This window comes from Brugia malayi, assembly GCF_000002995.4.
Source record: "Brugia malayi strain FR3 genome assembly, contig: Bm_v4_Chr4_scaffold_001, whole genome shotgun sequence".
Lineage (NCBI taxonomy): Eukaryota > Metazoa > Nematoda > Chromadorea > Rhabditida > Onchocercidae > Brugia > Brugia malayi.
Window position 1 is genome coordinate 13,368,226 of NW_025062478.1, and position 18,382 is coordinate 13,386,607.

An 18,382-nucleotide genomic window follows, 5' to 3' on the forward strand; every position below is an offset into this window, starting at 1 on the left:
AAATTTATTGATGACATCTTTATTAAATGAATTTAGCAAAAGATAATCTTAATTGCTTACATTTAGAATAAGAAACATTTCGAGATGACAGTGAAGTCTAAATAATATTTTGACTGATGTGAGCAATCTATTTCTGGGAAGTATGCGTTGCATGACGTGACATCTGAGCGGGAAATACATTCAAAAAAAGAAAAATTAAACATTTGAACAATATCAAAGATGTTTTCGGATTACATTAGAAAGTAGAAGAATGCTTCACTGATAGGTAAATTATGTTTGGCGCATTTGGATTTTGTACACTAAATAGTTCATAGTTTAAAAAAAAAAAAAGAGGAACAGGAAGAAAGGGAAGCATTTGTGAAAGGAAGCAAATTTTTGAATATTTTTAGATGCTAGTTGACATTTAGGATGAAATACATTTATAATGGAAGTGTTTGAAGTGCTTTTTTTTATCAATTAAATTTTCCATATTTCAAAGAACATAGAAAAAGATGTTTCGACGAAAAAAAGATCGAAACGTATTAGCAACCAAAGAAAATTCTAATAAATTGCCGATGGATAGCTCAGAAACCATTTCTGCTACTCCACCTCCTATAAATGGTTAGTTTATCATTGTTTAAAACGATCATCTTTGAATTATAAAATAAAATGGAATAAACAGCTTATATCAGTGAGTGGAGCAGATCTATCTGTCTATATATATATTTCTCAGTTCCAAAGATTTCTTCAGTTAAATTCAACAATTTAAATTGGAGGAGTTATTTAAATATTTGGTGCTTTGATTTGAGCGATTACTTCTGGTTTAATCCATCTGAATTTAATTTATTAATGGTAGAATTTATTTGGAAATGTCATTAGCATATATTTTAGCATCATTTCAAGTATCATCCATAGCGGATGATGCATTCGAAAATGATTATCCAATAGTCGATGAAAGGGAGTTTCGTCGAGCTCTTGATCGGTGTTATACGCAGTCGCAAAATGGGAATGTATGTAAATTAAATTTTAGTAAAATACCTGCACGTACTGCGTTCGAGAATTTGTTAGAAGAAATGGGAATTGAAATCTGCACAAGTGGTGGTGATGAGATATCAATATATCTAGGTTAGAATTAATGTTCTTGAAAGTTTGCTTCTGGTAAGTTTCATCTCTTCTCATAACTAGTATTAACTAAGCAGAGTTGCTCGCATAAGTTAGCGTGGTCATGCTAAGTTTATGTGACCTTTACTTCTGACATACAAAATATTATTTATAGGTTAGATTAACTGAGTGGTTTCCTTTTTTCCTGTAAATTCCATCCGCACATTTAATTGTTGTGAGCAACATAATTAATAATTGTAGTCACACATATCATTATGATAATGATTTGCAATTGATAATTGATTTGAATATTATATTTTTTACAGCAAATAGTTTTCATGATCTGGTAATGAAATTGGATGTATATTGCGAAGAAGACAATGTAAGACAGTTATCTTATAATCAATATATTTTTTACATTATACTTGTATACTTCTTCCTTATATTTATCATCAAAAACTTTCTACTTACATTTATCTCATAAAATGTTATAGAAAAGAACGAATTTCTTCAATCTTTTCGAGAATGAAATTGTTGAACAATCTAAACTTAGAATGTATTTATCACCTTCCGCTACCGAAGAGGGATATGTGGTCAGTAATCCTTTTTAGTCAAATTTTTGTGCATAATAAGACCCCTGAAAGATTTCTTTCATGCAACGCATTATATGGATCGTTTAAAGTTTGAAAAACGTTAACCAAACTATTATTAGTAATTTTTGTTTATAATTAACTTTCTCTCTAATTATCAGTAGTTAGGATTTTTTGATTTTTAAAGCATTTATAGGATACATTTATGCGAGCCCTGTTACTGTCAAATTCATCACAAGCCGTCACATTCGATTTAATGCTTAGAAGGATTGAGGCTTATGCAAAAAGGTAAAACTGCAGAATTCTTTTATGAGTAGAACTATTATATTGCATCATGTAATTCGTTTGCTTTTTTTTTTTCTCTCTCTCTCTCTCTTTCCTTTGGTTTGAAAATATTGCAACACCAAAGTAATATTAAAGTTGTTCCTGTTCATTGTACGATACTTCAGTAGCATCTTATATTTTCATTTGTTGTTAAAGTTTTTTCTTTTATTTTCTGCAAAAGAAAGCAAAAACAAAGTTCTAGGATATTTGCTGTTTCCAGCTAATTCAATTTTAGCGTTACTGGTGATTTCATGGAGAATGACCGCCTTGCACTTGCCTGTATTGCACAGTTTCGTTATTTGGATAGTATATATGACTGTGAACGGATTTTTAATTCAGTTTTTGATTGTGATTTGGAGAGTTGGCGTTGTGCACCACGTGATGCTTTGATACAAGTTCTACCGGAAATTCTACCTAGTCACATTGTTCAGCAAGGTCGATTCTCTCGATGATTTCATTTATTAAATTTCTGAATTACCATTATTAGTATTTTATTAGTAAGAATGAATTAAAATTATAATTTAATCTGGTCATGCTTTGTCCTGGGTTACCATCTTCATAGTTTACAGTGCTGTCATAGATAATTTACCTTTATTAAAATCCATTTGTATTATTTGTTTCAAAATGTCGTTCCTTTGCAGATACTGCAAATAATTTGCAACAAATGTTCCTGAGGAGAGTCAGTGACAATTTACTAGCCTTCCGAGTCACTATCCTTCAGACACTCCTTTTACTTCGTACTGATGAACAAACAACAAATAGAGTAGTTTCTATTTTAAAATTCAGTTTATTTTCAGGCCTAACAAGCTATTTTTTTTATTGTTATTTCACTTGAGATTCTATATTTGTCTCCTTTTTTTCGCTCCGGTATTATTTGTAATTTATTTTGAATTTAAAACCTTCTAAGAGCTTCTAGAAAATGCACTGCTATATTCCATTGTTTGTAGATTCGTGGAATCATGTTGCAAAACCTAATGAAATTGAACATGGAAATTTTGCCGGAATTGGTAGCATATTGCTTGGACAGTATTCAAAAAAATGAAAAATTTGCCTTCCGAAACATCCTCTGCAGTCTTCGAGTACATCTGCAGATAGAAAATTTAAAAAGTACAGAAACAGGAACAGGGTACTACATTTTGCCACCTGTAAACCTAAAAATTTTAAAGAAGTCCTATTTCGAGTGCTCATACTTTATTTACTGGTCTATGCTTACTTATTTTTTTTTTTTTTTATTCTAGTTTTCTTTCTTTGGGAATTTTCTAGAGTTTTATTTTTAGTCTTATATTTCTATTTCTTAATCCTATTTTCTACTTTTTTCTCTTTCTTTAATCACATCTTCAGATTTCAGTAAGAAAACGGTTGGCCAAGTACTAACCGAAATCTTCGAAATAATTTTAAAGAAGATGAAGAGCAGTGATGGACGTTATTGGAAGGACACAGTGGTTATGTTAACCATCGAAAAACAAGAGCAAAATGATGAGAAAGATGAAAGAGGTGATATTGACGAATCTATGGAAGATCTTGTTCCAATTGCAAAAAAGGTTCATTTTTAAAAGACGTATCTGAAATAAAAAAAGTTCGGATTGAATGACCTCGACCGATTTCTGCATTTCGCAAATGGCTTCGAGCTATTTGTGTGTCATATTATAACTTTATAATCGTTCATAACTTTTATAATCTCTGAGTTAACATTTATTAATTTTTTAATGTCATTTTAGGTGCCGGTTCTTTTTGATGTTTTATTTTATTTTGCTTTGATGGATGTGAGTAATTGGAGCCATACAATCCATAATATCTTCAAACAACAAATTTTATGCAATCAACATTTTCAGTTGGAACAACTTGTTATATTAGCTTTTGAATACACGGAGGTACCTCTTCTGTAGTTTAAATGACTTTAATAGCCTTTTTTTTTTTTTTTTTTTTTTTTTTTTTTTTTTTTCAATATTTTGCTCGGTGAAAACATGGACTGTACACGGAATTAAATGCAATTTAAATCATCTGTAACTCTGAGTGAATCATTTGTCTTTTGACAATTCATATTTGGTATTTCTTACGCGAACAATTTTTTTTAGCATTTGAGTTCATGGATTTCAGTATTTAAAATTTAAGAATTTCAGTTTATCATGCATTTTTTTCAATCAGTCTGTAATTTTTTTGAAAATTTGATGTGGTCTCCGATGACAGTTTATATGCAATTTGGAGCTCATGGATATAAAACACTGTTTTTAAAACTTCCGTCGGAGCAATCAAGGGTATAGTGTATTTTGATCGCTTTTTGATATGAGATCTGAACTTATTTTACTAATTTTAAAGTCGGGAATTTAAAACGTTGGATATTTTTTGATGAAAAAGCAAGAAGTGCACATAAATAGAATTTTTTCCGATTTTTTTTCTTAATTTTCAGATTTTCGATCACATTATTCAACATTTAAATGGAACGGAAGAAGAAATCACCACAACGCTTTCAATGTTGCAGAATATCGCGGAAAATCATGCTGGAGAAATGGCCAAGTTCTCTCTTGTCCTTAGTGTAGGCTTTCAATTTCAAGCTTTTGAAGGATTCAGTTTTTCCAGTTTTGACATAAATTTTGAAAAGAAAAATTATTTTGGGATGGATGATAACTCAGACCGTCCAACTAATTAATAATCCATGGTGTGATTGCACATACGTTCACTCTGGAAAAGCTACCATTACGTGGTTGATTTATAAATCCAATTGAAACAATGTTTCTAATATTAATTTTTTTTTCTCCAAGTTTTTCCTTTCAGAAAAAAATACCATGTCTAATTAATTTTTCTTTCGATAATGTATGTCGATTTTTTAATATATTGCTTTTGGTGGAACGAACTGCCGAACAGTCACAAATTACTGAAAAAGTAGGTTTGGTGTTCCAAGAATAAGGCCTTACTACATATCATTAGGATAATCAGTCAATGTAGTCGTTATCTTTAGTCATTGACATCTTCCGCATTTCCAGATGTTTTTTTTTTTTTTTTTTTTTTTTTTTTTTTTTTTTTTTTTTTTTTTTTTAACGGCTCTTCAATTTCCGACTGATTCTCAAGAAAAAAAAAATGAAATTCTTGTATTTGAAATGCAAAGTTACGTTAATGACGTTCGGAAACGAATAATGAAAATGCTTTTTAATGCAGCACAAGGGATTGGAGTTCGAAATTGAGCAGATGATATCTTCTTCTTTGATTAGGGAGAAAGTATGGGGAATTCTTGGTATCTTAATGCAGTTGCAACAATATCTTATGAATAAGAGGTATCTTCATATACTTTCATATACCTATATATTTCCAAAATTTGAGATGAATAGAATTTTTTTTTTTTTGAAAATTAATTCTGTTGTCGAAAAAGTTCCCTGAAAATCATCTAATAGTTAGTTAAATACGGAGGACAGCGTAAGTTCTTTGTGTTTCGACCTATTAGTTTCCTATATGGGTTTTGTATAGATTTAATAGAAATAACGATATTATTGGAATGCGCATTTATGACTTTCTTTCGGTTTTTCTTTTCATGTAAAAGCCATTAATCAATATTAACTTGAAATTAAAGAAAGTGCTGTTACACAGATTAAACATCGAAGATCGTGAAAGCATGCTGAAACAAAAGTTAACATTGCTGGATGAACGAACAAAACATAATAGTTATTTGCGCACTTGTTTCTATCATCATTTTGCAAGGATCCTGAATACCAGTACCTCAATTGGACACAGCACTGTTTTGGTTAATAATAATATTTATATTCATGATTAAATTAATCTTCAAAATAGCCTATATCGTACATGATTTTACAGCAATATTTTTCATTCTATTAATTGCTCATTTACCTTAATATGAAGTGAATTAAATTCTGTTTAATTTCAAGTACATTTTTATAAATTATAGCATCGAAATTTTTTTTCATTGATCACACTGGATTAGAAGTAACCGTCGGGTCAACACATTTCGTTGTGTTTACTTCAGGTTGTCTGGGCTGAAAGACTATGTTTAGAATTCAGGCGAGATTATCTAAAGCAACTTGAACGAAATTCTACGCAATGGTAGTTGTTATTAATATTATTATTTTCAGAATATGCATTTTTTGTATTGATCTGCTGCAATATATTATTTTTTCATACAAAAAGGAAATAAAAAGATTTTAGTTATCTGAATCAGATGTATGCTGCATTAAGGACTAAAAATCAATTTGTGCGAACTATACCCTTCTAAACCGTAATATTCAATTTGTGGACGAAATTTTGTGTTTATAAAATTTCACGAAGCTAAGACATTTACTGATTTTTTGTTTCAGCCGCTTGGAAGATGAACGCTATACTAATTCACTACATAAAGAGTGGTTTTGTCTAAGCGAATTGGTGAAACATTCCTCGAAAATGCCCGATTCAGAAAGTCGAGTTTTTGAACCAGTTGCTCACTTTCAACTTCTTTCAGCGCTTACAGGCCTGAAGTATTTATGGTCCAATAAACAACATAGTGATGGTTTTCTTGTGGAACTTCGCTTTATATTAGGTAAACAGTACATAACTTCAATACAAAATGCCAACTGTTATTAAAACTATCGGTTAGACTATCGGTTAGAAATGCAAAAATATTGTAGATTGATCTGAATAAAGCTCTGTTAGATACTGTTTGATCCAAAGGTACAAGTTAGTAATATAATAATTTCAAAAATATGATTACACAAATCAGAATTAAAAATAATATTACAGAAGCGAATATTTCAATGATTGAGATTGATCTGGAAACGAAAGACAAGCAGAACAGAATTACAAATTGTGATATTTTTTTTTTCTGCATTCAGTGGATCCGTTTGGCTAGTTTTCTTTTCTTTTTTTTTTTAATCCGTTAGATCATTGATAGTTAGCCGCTATATAGTTCATAAAATAACCGCTCGATTTGGTGATCTGAATGTAAATGAATGCTCAATCTTCAGCCGACATAATTGTGCAATAAGTCTTATACAAAATCATATCCAAACTAGCAACACTCAATACTCCCAATTTCTGTAGTTGTAAATAGACCAGTTGTAAATAGGAAATAAAACCATCAGTGCTCTTATAATGGTCCATCCCAATTTAAAAAAATCTTAGCTGTTCTACGATTAGCAATAATCGCAATAATGCTTAAAAACAGGTGTCAGTATTAAACTAATATGCATGATTTCGAGCTGAATTTCTCAAAATTCAAATGCAAGCAAAAATCGTGATTTTTCCAACTGTATGTTCACAAAGAGGCCCAGTTTCCGACTCTTTGTACTTCATATCGTGAATTTTTAGATGTTAAATACATTTGCTAAAAGTGATAACAAGATATTAGAAGATAAGGAATATATCAATGCCATATTACGCAAAAGATTTGCATTAATGATGGAGTGTCAGAAGAGTCTGAAATACACTATTCAAAGTTAGTTAAATTGGAATGTTTTGGAATAAATTTTTTATACGAAGGAAGTGACTGCTTGTATATGTTTAGATAAAGAAATTGAAGATAAAATTAGAGATAGATAAAATTTTTATAAGAACTAATAATGTTGCAAATTGGCATGTACAATGAAAACGTTTCATGATTGACTATAAATACTTCCCAGTTGTAAGTATTGACCGGAAATTTTTTTCCAACATAGCAGTTATAGAAATTGAAGAAAATGTCACAAGTTCTTCATTTCTTTAAATCTTTTTCTTCTTGTTATTATTCCATTATTCTATTCAAATAATATTATCAGCAGTTCGGTTTAAAAGTTATTTTAGAAATCGGAGAGTATAAGATGCCATGTATGCTGAATTTTGAACAAATTGAATTAATAGTGTTTTACGATACTCCTAAAAAGCCATCGTCTATTAAAAGTCGAAAAAATGCAGTCAGTGATGATGGAAAAAGGGATGATGAAGATGACAATGGGGCGAAATATATGGATGACGAAGAAAGCAAGCTAAATGAACTGATGGACAAAGAAAACGTAGGTTGAGGAAATCCGTTCGTTATATTCGTTTGAGAAACAGGTCTGACATTTGATTGAATTAAGATGAAATCATAATTGTGCAGAGTTAAGTACTTTTGTGAAATTTTATCAAAATCATAGTATAAATCCCATTAATCGAACGGATAAGTGACATAATTGCTCTATATTTAAATAAATGGACACTGATTAACTGATAATTCTTTGATTAAAAAAGTGTGAAAAAAATGAGAACATAGGGAACTGGTAATGAATTTGATTGATATTGTAGGGAGATTTACCAAGAAATACTACTCAAACAAAAATTAACGAAGGGAAAATTATTGAGATTGAGCAACTTAAACGGAGAATAACTAAAAGTATGGGTCAACAAAGGCTGGTTGCTGAATCACAGTTGTTGTCTTTTCTCATGCCACTTAGTTTTGCTTCTATCATTCACTTAATTGAAGTAAGCTCAAGTTTATTTTTCATTTTTTTTGAACTCTGTGTTACAGTAACTACTTCCTGATCCAAGAAATTTTAAAGTGGAAGAAAAATATGTTCCCTATACTGTCACATTGAAATCTACCTTATTTTCAGCCCAAATTTTTAACAACACTATTCATGTTATGACTTAGATGTTAAATAACTATGATATCTTTCAGATATGAAATTTGAAAAATAAATGTATTTAGTTCAGTTGCGAAGGGAAAACTGCTGAGATTTGTGCTTATTTATAAAATAATGTTGTGTTTTAGTTGTTGCCAAAGAAGAGGAAACAAACAACGTTTTTACTAGAAACTTTAGGCAGATTATTGGAAGAAATTTTACCCAAAAAAAGCAAGAAAATACCACTCTTATTGGTAGGTTTTGGATAATAACACATTTTCAGTAATAACGCTCACATAAATATTGACGTATTTATTTATGTGCAATTAATGAGATAACTGATAGGTTAAACCTTTTACCAAATTGTTTTTTTAAATTCTTCTTTAACTTGCTTAATTATCCGTTAATTTTAAAGTATATTACTAATTATTTATTCCTACTACCTTTTGCCATTACATTAGTTTTTGTTGAGTTATATTAGTGGTATCAATTACAACGAAATTTTTGTTTTAATAGGTTATTAGTAACCAAACCACTAGTGGTTGCCGTTATCTACAGGTTTTCCTAACACGGTATGAACTGCACAAAATTCATTTTTATTTTGATAGTTTAATTTAGCTAATGTCTAACTATCTGTTGGGAATATCAGCATGCTAATTTCTTCCTTATCTGATATCCAAAACTATCCAAAGTTTTTCCTATTGCATTATTTCAAATTTTTATCAGTTTGCTTTAAATTCAAGTAAATTTTAACACAGAATTCTGTTCTGCATTGTTTAGGTAGCCCGAAAAACTGCTACAAAAAAGTTTTTGGAGAATTACAATCCAAAGATTATTTGGCATTTAATTCAATCCGTTATTCCAACCTTATTTGCTATTTTAAACGGTGCAGTGGACTATTTTAAAAACATCATGAATACATCCTTCGTCTTCGATGCTACCAAACGCACCTATTACATTGACATGAGCGCTCTCATGCATTCATCACTAGTCCTTTTTTATAATATATTTTCATCGTAAGATTTTTTTTTTTTTTTTGCACAAATTATTGGCTTACTATTTTGTAAAATTGGATAAGGTAAATTTGTAAAGCCAAATGTTTATCTTCCTATTCATCATATTAACTAATTGTACCATTTTGATGCATTAAATAGTTCTCAGAGTAAATATACTATTTAAGATATTTGAATCATTAGCTGAAATTGGTTAATGATTACTTTCAGTGTGGATTTTATGAAAACATCCAAAGATGGTTCAGAAGGGGAAGAAAGATCTCATTATTTAAAAATGGAACGTCGAAAATCACTTATGGAGAAGTTGGAAAGAGCGATGATTGATGCTGCTGTCGTTGAAGATACACAAGGAGTAGATGATGCAGAGGTTTCATCCATAATTTAGTTTCTTGAAATAAACTACGACACCTTTTCAATCAGCGTAATTAAATTCATCAAGAATTAAACGAATTCTATTCTTTTTTTTTTGTGTGTAATGAATAGAAAATTCTATTTTTTTAAAACTATATCTATGGCTTTTTTCTTTCTAGGATGTTGTTTCCAACTATTTTATAAGTTTTTCTGAGATTGTTCCTACACTGGACTGTGCTGTTTCTCTACTTCAGTTACTTTCCTGTGATTTCATTGATGAACGACAGAAATCCAAAGTTGGTAAGTGTTCGGAAATTGAATGTTCTCAGAATAGCAGATTTCAGCTTTCAAGTATTAGAGTATGACCATTTTTTAAAAACTTAGATAAGAATTGATCTTAATTATAAAGAAAGAATAAGGGGTATAAACAAAAGTTATGTATGGATGGTTGTTTTCAGCAAAATCAGCACTTGCGTATTTAAAAAGAGAATGGTCTGATGTAGAGGAAAGACCGGTGAAAGGTGCAATATTTAATCAAGCGGTTGCAAATATTTTGAGGTTGTCAAAATTTTTATTCTTTTTTTTTTTTTTTTTTTTTTTTTTTTTTTTTTTTTACTGGCAAATGTTAGCTTCGGTTTATGCAATTAATATGATGAATCGAACGACCAGGCGTAAATATGAGTGAAATTAGTTATCCATATGCTGCATTAACATGCATTTGGCTTACTTAGATGATGCTAAGAAACTTTTTTAGAATCAAAAATGAATGTGTTATAGATTATATCTTTCATTTCGGGAACAAACTGAGCGACTTTCTGCGATTCAGTGGCTGTTAGCAAATAAAGTATCTGAGTTAGTTCCAGAAGATGAGCGGCGACGAAGTAAAATTTCATCATTAGAATCATGTCACGACAAGGATTTGAATGATGATGAAAGATCTCTTTTTATGTGTTTTAGCAAGTATGTCTTCATGAAATATTAATCAGTATAAGTCTATCCATCATCAGCTGAATCTTCTAAGTATTGATTAAATAGTTGATAACGAGTAATATCTGTTTATTTTATTTCAGAACTACTTTTGCTTCCGTTTATAAAGTTTTGTTCTGTTCACTGAATGAAACTATCAAAAATGTTTTGTCATTGCAAGCGATTGAGAGGGGCAAATTACAGCATGATGAATGCCTTGCATTTTGGAAGGTTGCCACTAGTAGTTTCTGTTTATTAACTCTACTAATTCGTGTCAAGGTATTTTTTTATATATATCTTTAAAAATCTAAAGCTAAACGAAAGCTGAGTCATATTGCATAAATATCTTCATGATATTTTTTCATGATGATTTTCTTTTTAATTCAATGAAAATCAAATTAAATACATGGGGCGTAAATAAGTTTTATGCTAGTTTTTTTGTTATACCATATGTTTTAGTTATGAGTTTGTGTAGAGTTAACTTAGTGTATTTTTCACTTTTTCCTGAAATATTTCTTATTAATTAAGCAAGAGAATTCTGTTTTATTTTTTATCATTTATTTAGGAGTTGCGGAATGCTAGTGTATTGTTAACTGCTGCACGTGAAGGACGGTCATTTTTGCAGAGTTTTGTTGTCAAGAGTTCTTTTATGTATTTGCTATCTGATGAATCCAGGTTTGTTTTTGATTTTTAACTTTCAGTTTTAAAATATACAGTATCACCCTTTTTTTTAATCCAATGAAGAAAATTTTTTTTAAGTTCGGTTGAATAGTACAACTGCCTTTGTGGATAGATATTATAGGAGTTGTTAAATAATTAGTTATATTATGCAGTTGATAAGCTAACATAATTGTATTATACATCTGATAAGTTAGAATAGCAAGCAGCATTTTCAAGATTTGCAAGATATGGTGCAGAAGCAACTGCCATTCTGAAAACGGTACAGATTGGTAATCGTTCATTACAGAATATGAGTGCTCATGCAAAGGTTATTTTAGTTTTTTACTGCACTTCTTTTATCTGTTTAAGTGATGCTTGCTGAACTAAATTTATGTTGTTCATAACCTTATGAGATAAGCACTAATTGTTTTGTTTGAATACAATTAATTGTAAATAGATTTAATTGTTGCACGTTTTTAACAAGTTGAATTCGAACATTATTCTCCTTATAGGATGTTCATCTTTTTTTTTTTGTAAAATAATAAAAATATCTCTGCAATTTCTTACCTTTTTATCAATTAAATTCTTTTACAGAGTACCAAATGCATATCACTACTGAAGTTGTTACCTCAGCTGAGAGCAACATCAGAGCAGTTTATTAGAACAGTTCATCAATTGATGATTGGTGTCGACTGTGATAGTGCATTTCAAATTGGACTGTTAAAGAGCAGAAATTTAGATGTGTCTTTTTGCTTCTTTTTTCCTATCTGAAATGATAGTGTTTATTTTCTAGACATTATTTCCTTACAAAATTGAGAAATTTGAAAGTGAAAATTCTTAAAAATCAGTTGGACGATTAACTATACATTTAATTATTTTTTCCAAAATTAAATCCTGATTAAGGGTGAAGAACTGAAAGAAGTGGAAATGGAAGTAGCAGATTCTGGTGCTGATGATTCACAACAGGGTTCCGCAACTGGTGAAGATGGGAACGGTGATATGGAACTTATAGAGGTTCATTTCTTAATTGAAGTATTTATGAAAGATACATCATTTTTTAAAATTGTAATTTACAAACAAACATAAATAAATGAATAAATATATGCATTTATTTATTTATATTTTTGAACCATCTTTCAATGTATATGTTCGGCTAGAAATGTATAATAGTTTTAACATTTGCTGAGAAACCTTTAAAGGTCATTTTTCAGGAACAAAGCGATACAGATATGGATCTGAATGATGATAGTCCAATTTTTTAGTTTTTCTTTTCTCTTGCCGCTTTTTAAATGAACATTCCACATTTTTTTTTTTTTTGTGTATGTTGAATATTTTTTCACTGTTTTTGCTGTCATTGAATTATTGTATGAGTAATGAATAGCCCGTGTGGCAATTATTAAGGTTCAAAATTGCTGAAAAATTTCACGACGAAATAATTTCATTTTTGATTCGTAAAATATGAAGTAATCTGTAAAAAAGCTCACATATTCATGCGAAACCACTAATTTTTTACTGTTGTTTTCATTTGTTATTACAAAAATAAAATTATTTCAAAAATTACTCAATGAAACCGTATGTGGTGTGTGATAACCATGATTATTCATAAATAGTCATTTTTCATCCTAATATCTCAATTACTTAAATATTAGAAATGAAAAAACATTGTAAATAATTATCATTGTAAAAGATGAGCAATTAAAGGATGAAAATGAAATAAGAGTAGTAATTTTAGGAATAATTTCTTGAGGAAGTGATTTCAATGTGAATTAAAAATAAAATGAAATCAGAGAGGTAATTTTGAGAATAATTTGCACTAATATTTTTACTTTATCATGTTTTGTTAAAATAAAATTTAAAAGATTGAACACTGATTTGCAGTAAATGTTACATTAAGTGGTTTTTCTTGATTACGATTAAAATAATGGATATAAAGTAAATGGTTTGAGTTAAGTTAGTGTAATATTTACACTAACGAATGTTTTATTCGAGAAAAATGCGTTTACGGTTGTATTATGTGAGCCGTACTGTGTTTAGGATTATACCACATGAGTCATACTATCAAACAATTTTCAGTATGGATAATCTTACGTAATTTCTTGCTTTCTAGATACAAAAATGATTTAAATTTTCATTTAAATTTTCCAACAATTTCAGTATTATTTATTAATGGAACTAATTATTACTTCAACATTATCATTTAATTGAAATAAATTTTTGGTATTATTAGAATTTATTTTATAGTTTAACATGCAAAATTCTAATAAATTATTGTTTTTTCATAAAATTTAAATTTTAAATTTGAAATAAAAATTAATTATAATTGTGAGAATGAATTAAAAATTTAATTAGTTTTGCTATTCAAATATCGATTAAAACTTAATTATTAAAGTTTCTTTTAATATTTCTGCTGGTCAAATGACCACTATGTATGCGACCAGTACCTGTGCAATGAACACAAATTTAATCAATTGACTTCAAAATAACTAATTTAATGAAATATATATTTTAACAGTTTTACATTTAATTAATGTAAAATTTGATATTACTAGGAATTATAGAAAAAAGTCTAATATACAAAAAAGGTTTTGATTCATTCCAAATCATAAAACTTTCATAAAATTCTATCTTAAGATTTCAAACAAAAATTAATTTTAGCTGCAGAAATGAATTAAATCTACGACAAATTAAAAATCTTATTAATTTTGTTTCTCAAACATTAAAAAAAGTTTAGTTATTGAAGTATATTTTCTTATTTATGTTGTCAATTGACCACACCGTAACTGACCGTTACCCATGCAATGCATAAATTTAATCAATTGACTTCAAAATAACTAATTTTTTTTAATGAATTGATATTTTTTAAATAGTTTTAACATTTTAATTAAAATCAAAATTGAAAAGAACTAGAGATTTCTTCTCCCTTTAATATACAAAAGCTCTTGGAAATTATAAAATTTTCACCAAAATCAATTTTTAGATTTGAAATAATGCTTAACCCTAAGCCTAAGTACACCCTAAGCCTAAGCCTAAGCATTTTTTTATTATTTAAAATGTCAAATGACCACGATGTATGTGATCAATACTATTCAACGCTTATAAATTAATTAAGTTCAAAATATCTATTTTTTTAATGATTTGATTTGATATTTCTTAATTTTTTAACATTTAATTAAGATTAAATTTGATAATAGTAGGGTTTATTTTCCAGTTTATTATGCAAAAAATCTTACAAATTATAGCATTTTCACAAAAACCAATTTTAAATTTGAATGAAAAATTAGCATTAATTGTAAAAATTAACTAGAAATTAAAAATTAAAAATTAATTAAAAATTAACATTAATTGTAAACTAATTAAAAATTTTACTATTTTCACAAGTGAAATTTTAATCAAAACTTAATTCTCAAAGTTTATTTAATTATTTATGTTGATCAAATGACCATGCTGTATGTGACCAGTACCTGTGCAATGCACACAAATAAATCAATTAAGTTGACAAATTATTGAATTTTCATAAAATTTGATATTTAAATTTGAAATAAAAATTAATTTCAATTGTAAGAATGAATTAGAACAGTGGCAAATTAAAAATTTAATTAATTTTGCTTCTAAAATATCATTCAGAACTCAATTTCTAAACTTGATTTTATTATTTTTGCTGTTCAAATGACCACACCATAAATGACCACTACTATGGAACGCTTATAAATTATCCAATTAAGTTCAAAATATCTCGTTTTATTAAAAAAATAGGTATTTTTAACTTATTGATTCATTTCATTAAAAAAAATAGGTATTTTTAACTTAATTGATTAATTTTTATGCATTGCATAGGTAGTGGTTGCATACATTGTGGTCATTTGGCCAGTGTAATTATTAAAACAAGTTTTAATAAATTTAAATACCAATAGACTAAATTCATCTGCCTTCTCTAAAGGAGAGGGAAGATTCACTTTATTGAAAATGAAGTGCAGATTCTCAACACTGTTGATCCTTGCATTAACTTTGACCTTTACAATGAGTTTCTCTTTTATGTATGGTTGAATAAACTCAGTAAATTTCCTGCATGTTCCAATCATTCTTTCCGTTGAGTTTCACACATGATTGTACCTTGTAAATGAGCTACTTATAGACATTTTTGATAAATTTGATGACCACCGAACCAAAAGTATGACTAAACCACAACAGAAATCAGATATAGGTGCTGATAAGAAGTATGCATGGTGTGACGTAAAACCTATTTGCTGCAAGCATAATGAGCCAAGTTCAATCTGCTTTGAGTAGTAATCTTCTGTGTATTAGTAACCTTGTCTTTCTTCTGTTTTTCAATTATTCTATCTATATTGTCGCTGAAAAATTTGCCTAACTTAGGAAATATTTCTTTTGCTGCGATTTTATAGAAACTACTGCACGAATGAGTTTGACTAAGTCAGCAAAAAAAAAAGGAAAAAAGTTCTTTTAGTTTTTCTAAGCTACTGGGTTCAGATTAAGATAGCCTCCGTAAATTTTGGCACTCAATTTTAACTTTGGACAAAGGATTTTACGGTCAATGGAAATAGCACTGTTGCTTTTATGCATCCTCTCTATTAACTTTAGCTGTCAACTATCACCTTTCTTTTTGTTACTAGGAGTACGTGTTTATGCTAATGATTCTTTTATTATATTGTGGGAGATAGTCTCATGTCTAATTTCTTCTAGAAGACCCATTTGTTCAACTTTGTCTTCTACGCTTAGTTGACTCTGATCTAGTACTTATAGTGTATTCTCAGTATTCTTCAATCTATGTAATACTTTTTATAGAAACTTGTAAAATTTCGTATTTGTTCATTTTTTTTTTTAGAAAATATCTGTTTAATATCGTAACAGATTAATAATAACGTATTTACTTAAAGCATTTTTTTACTTAAAGTATATTAAAAGTATATTTACTTAAAGCACAATAAAAAATTGTGCCTTTACCGGATTTTTCTACTGAAAATCTAGCATTTTATTAGAAAATTAAATTGTAAGACTGTAGAAAAGGTATTCAGTGTTTATTTTTCTTGACTGTAATGCAATATATAGAGATTATTAAGTACTAAAATTAAAGTTACGCACTATTTTAAAATTTATGAAGGTTTCGTAATGCACTGCTTAGACCTGGTTGTTTTGATCCACACATTACTATTTGTTTGCCCGATATAAAGAAGATATTTAATACATATATAAAGAAGATATCAATAGCACCAGTGAGGGACACCTGGTTTTGGGGGGGGGGGGAGAAGGGGAGGGGGTAGTGACCTAGTAAATTTAGTGAATGAAAGAGCAGAAATAAGAAGACTGTTACTATGGGTAGCTTTGAATATGCACGTAATGATGGGCTGGAAAGACGGTCTCTAGTGACGACTCTGAGAGGATCCGAATACCAAAGCTATTGTGCAACAGTCGAACTCAGAGTCTTCAAATGGCAAACTTTCTGCGTTTGCACACACCCAATTAAAATTAAGCTGATTTGAGTTTATGGCTTTATTACGTCCTCTACTTAGCATGTTTTGATTTATATCACATACTGTAACCTGAACACTCGGCTCTCTTCTTACTATTCTTATTACTATGTCTCCCAATTTTGACGACTTGGTGTCTTTGCCAGGAGTTGGGAGAAAGAGTGCTAATGTATTTTTAAATTCGGGACTTGGCATTCCAACATTGGCAGTTGATACTCATGTTTTTAGAGTGAGCAATAAAATTGGCCTTGTGAAAGAAAAAGACGTGTTCAAAACAGAGAAATCTCTTTTAAATGTAGTTCCAAAAAAATACCTACTCTATGCTCATCACTGGCTAGTTTTACATGGTAGATATGTTTGCAAACACAAAAACCCTCGTGTAAAACATGCATCCTGTTGATAATTCAAGCCAGCCAATAGCATACTCCCCATTTTGTTTAACTATGGACGCAAGATAATTGCTGTTTTTATCCTCTAATAGCGAATCTTCAACAATTGTTCCTGGAGTTACAATTTGCACTACATCACGTTTTACTATAGATTTATAGCCCCTGCTTTTTGCTTCATCAGCAGTTTCTAACTGATCGCAGATTGCTACTTTGAATCCTAAATCTATTAACTTATGAAGGTAAGATTCACTACTATGCGCTGGAACTCCACACATTGGTACCTCTTGCCCATACAAATTACCTCTCTTAGTTAGTACTATATTCAGCAACTTCGCAGCTTTAATAGCATCATCAAAAAACAACTCATAAAAATCTCCCAGCCTATAAAATAACAGATGATCCTGATATTGAGCTTTTAGGTTCAAATATTGCTCCATCAAAGGAGTATTTTTTTCTCTTACGAAGTTCATAACATTTTTAAATACGTTGCGTTAGCAATAGCTTCAACTTTATTATATGGATAACATAGAATTTACATAGGAATACTTTATACTATGCAAAGGCAATACTACTATTTTTTTAGAAAATTGTGCATATGCAATAGATCTGTGGTAGCCTCTTCTATAAGCCATAACTTATAACTAAAATTATATAGAATTTTGGCTTTTTGAAAAGCCCAAACTGCCATTTGCGGAAGGTATACATGTAATCTTTTTGCCAAATTGAATCACAGCGTAGAAATAGCAACCAGAGAAAAAAAACAGAAACCCTTGCCTATTTCTATCTTTGGGCAAAATTCCCTATTTTATTGTGAAATGGTGTACCTTTGAATTGTATAGCAAACTGAAAATACTTTTTTAATATTTTTATCAACAAATTAAGTAATTTACATATTATTCGCTAGTAGACAAAATTGTTCAACAGTTAAGTTTTTTGGACGCTCCCCTATTAACTCTGGCGATTTTAAATCAC

General features: G+C 29.4%; 1 protein-coding gene across 1 annotated transcript; it reads left to right on the top strand.

Annotated features, from left to right (window-relative positions):
- Positions 1-491: 491 nt before the first annotated feature.
- Bma-fcd-2 lies at positions 492-12,800 on the top strand (the record flags this gene model as incomplete). Its single annotated transcript, XM_043082617.1, has 33 exons — positions 492-600; positions 871-1,104; positions 1,407-1,462; positions 1,575-1,673; positions 1,867-1,958; positions 2,230-2,429; positions 2,636-2,757; positions 2,942-3,120; positions 3,343-3,535; positions 3,713-3,865; positions 4,115-4,249; positions 4,402-4,527; positions 4,767-4,874; positions 5,148-5,263; positions 5,574-5,727; positions 5,968-6,044; positions 6,296-6,513; positions 6,714-6,817; positions 7,281-7,407; positions 7,752-7,960; positions 8,232-8,408; positions 8,698-8,802; positions 9,329-9,564; positions 9,772-9,928; positions 10,092-10,212; positions 10,371-10,470; positions 10,690-10,872; positions 10,983-11,157; positions 11,444-11,553; positions 11,776-11,866; positions 12,133-12,279; positions 12,442-12,552; positions 12,750-12,800. 33 exons carry the CDS (start codon positions 492-494, stop codon positions 12,798-12,800), a joined length of 4,575 nt encoding a protein of 1,524 aa, XP_042938551.1.
- Between the last annotated feature and the right edge of the window lie 5,582 nt (positions 12,801-18,382).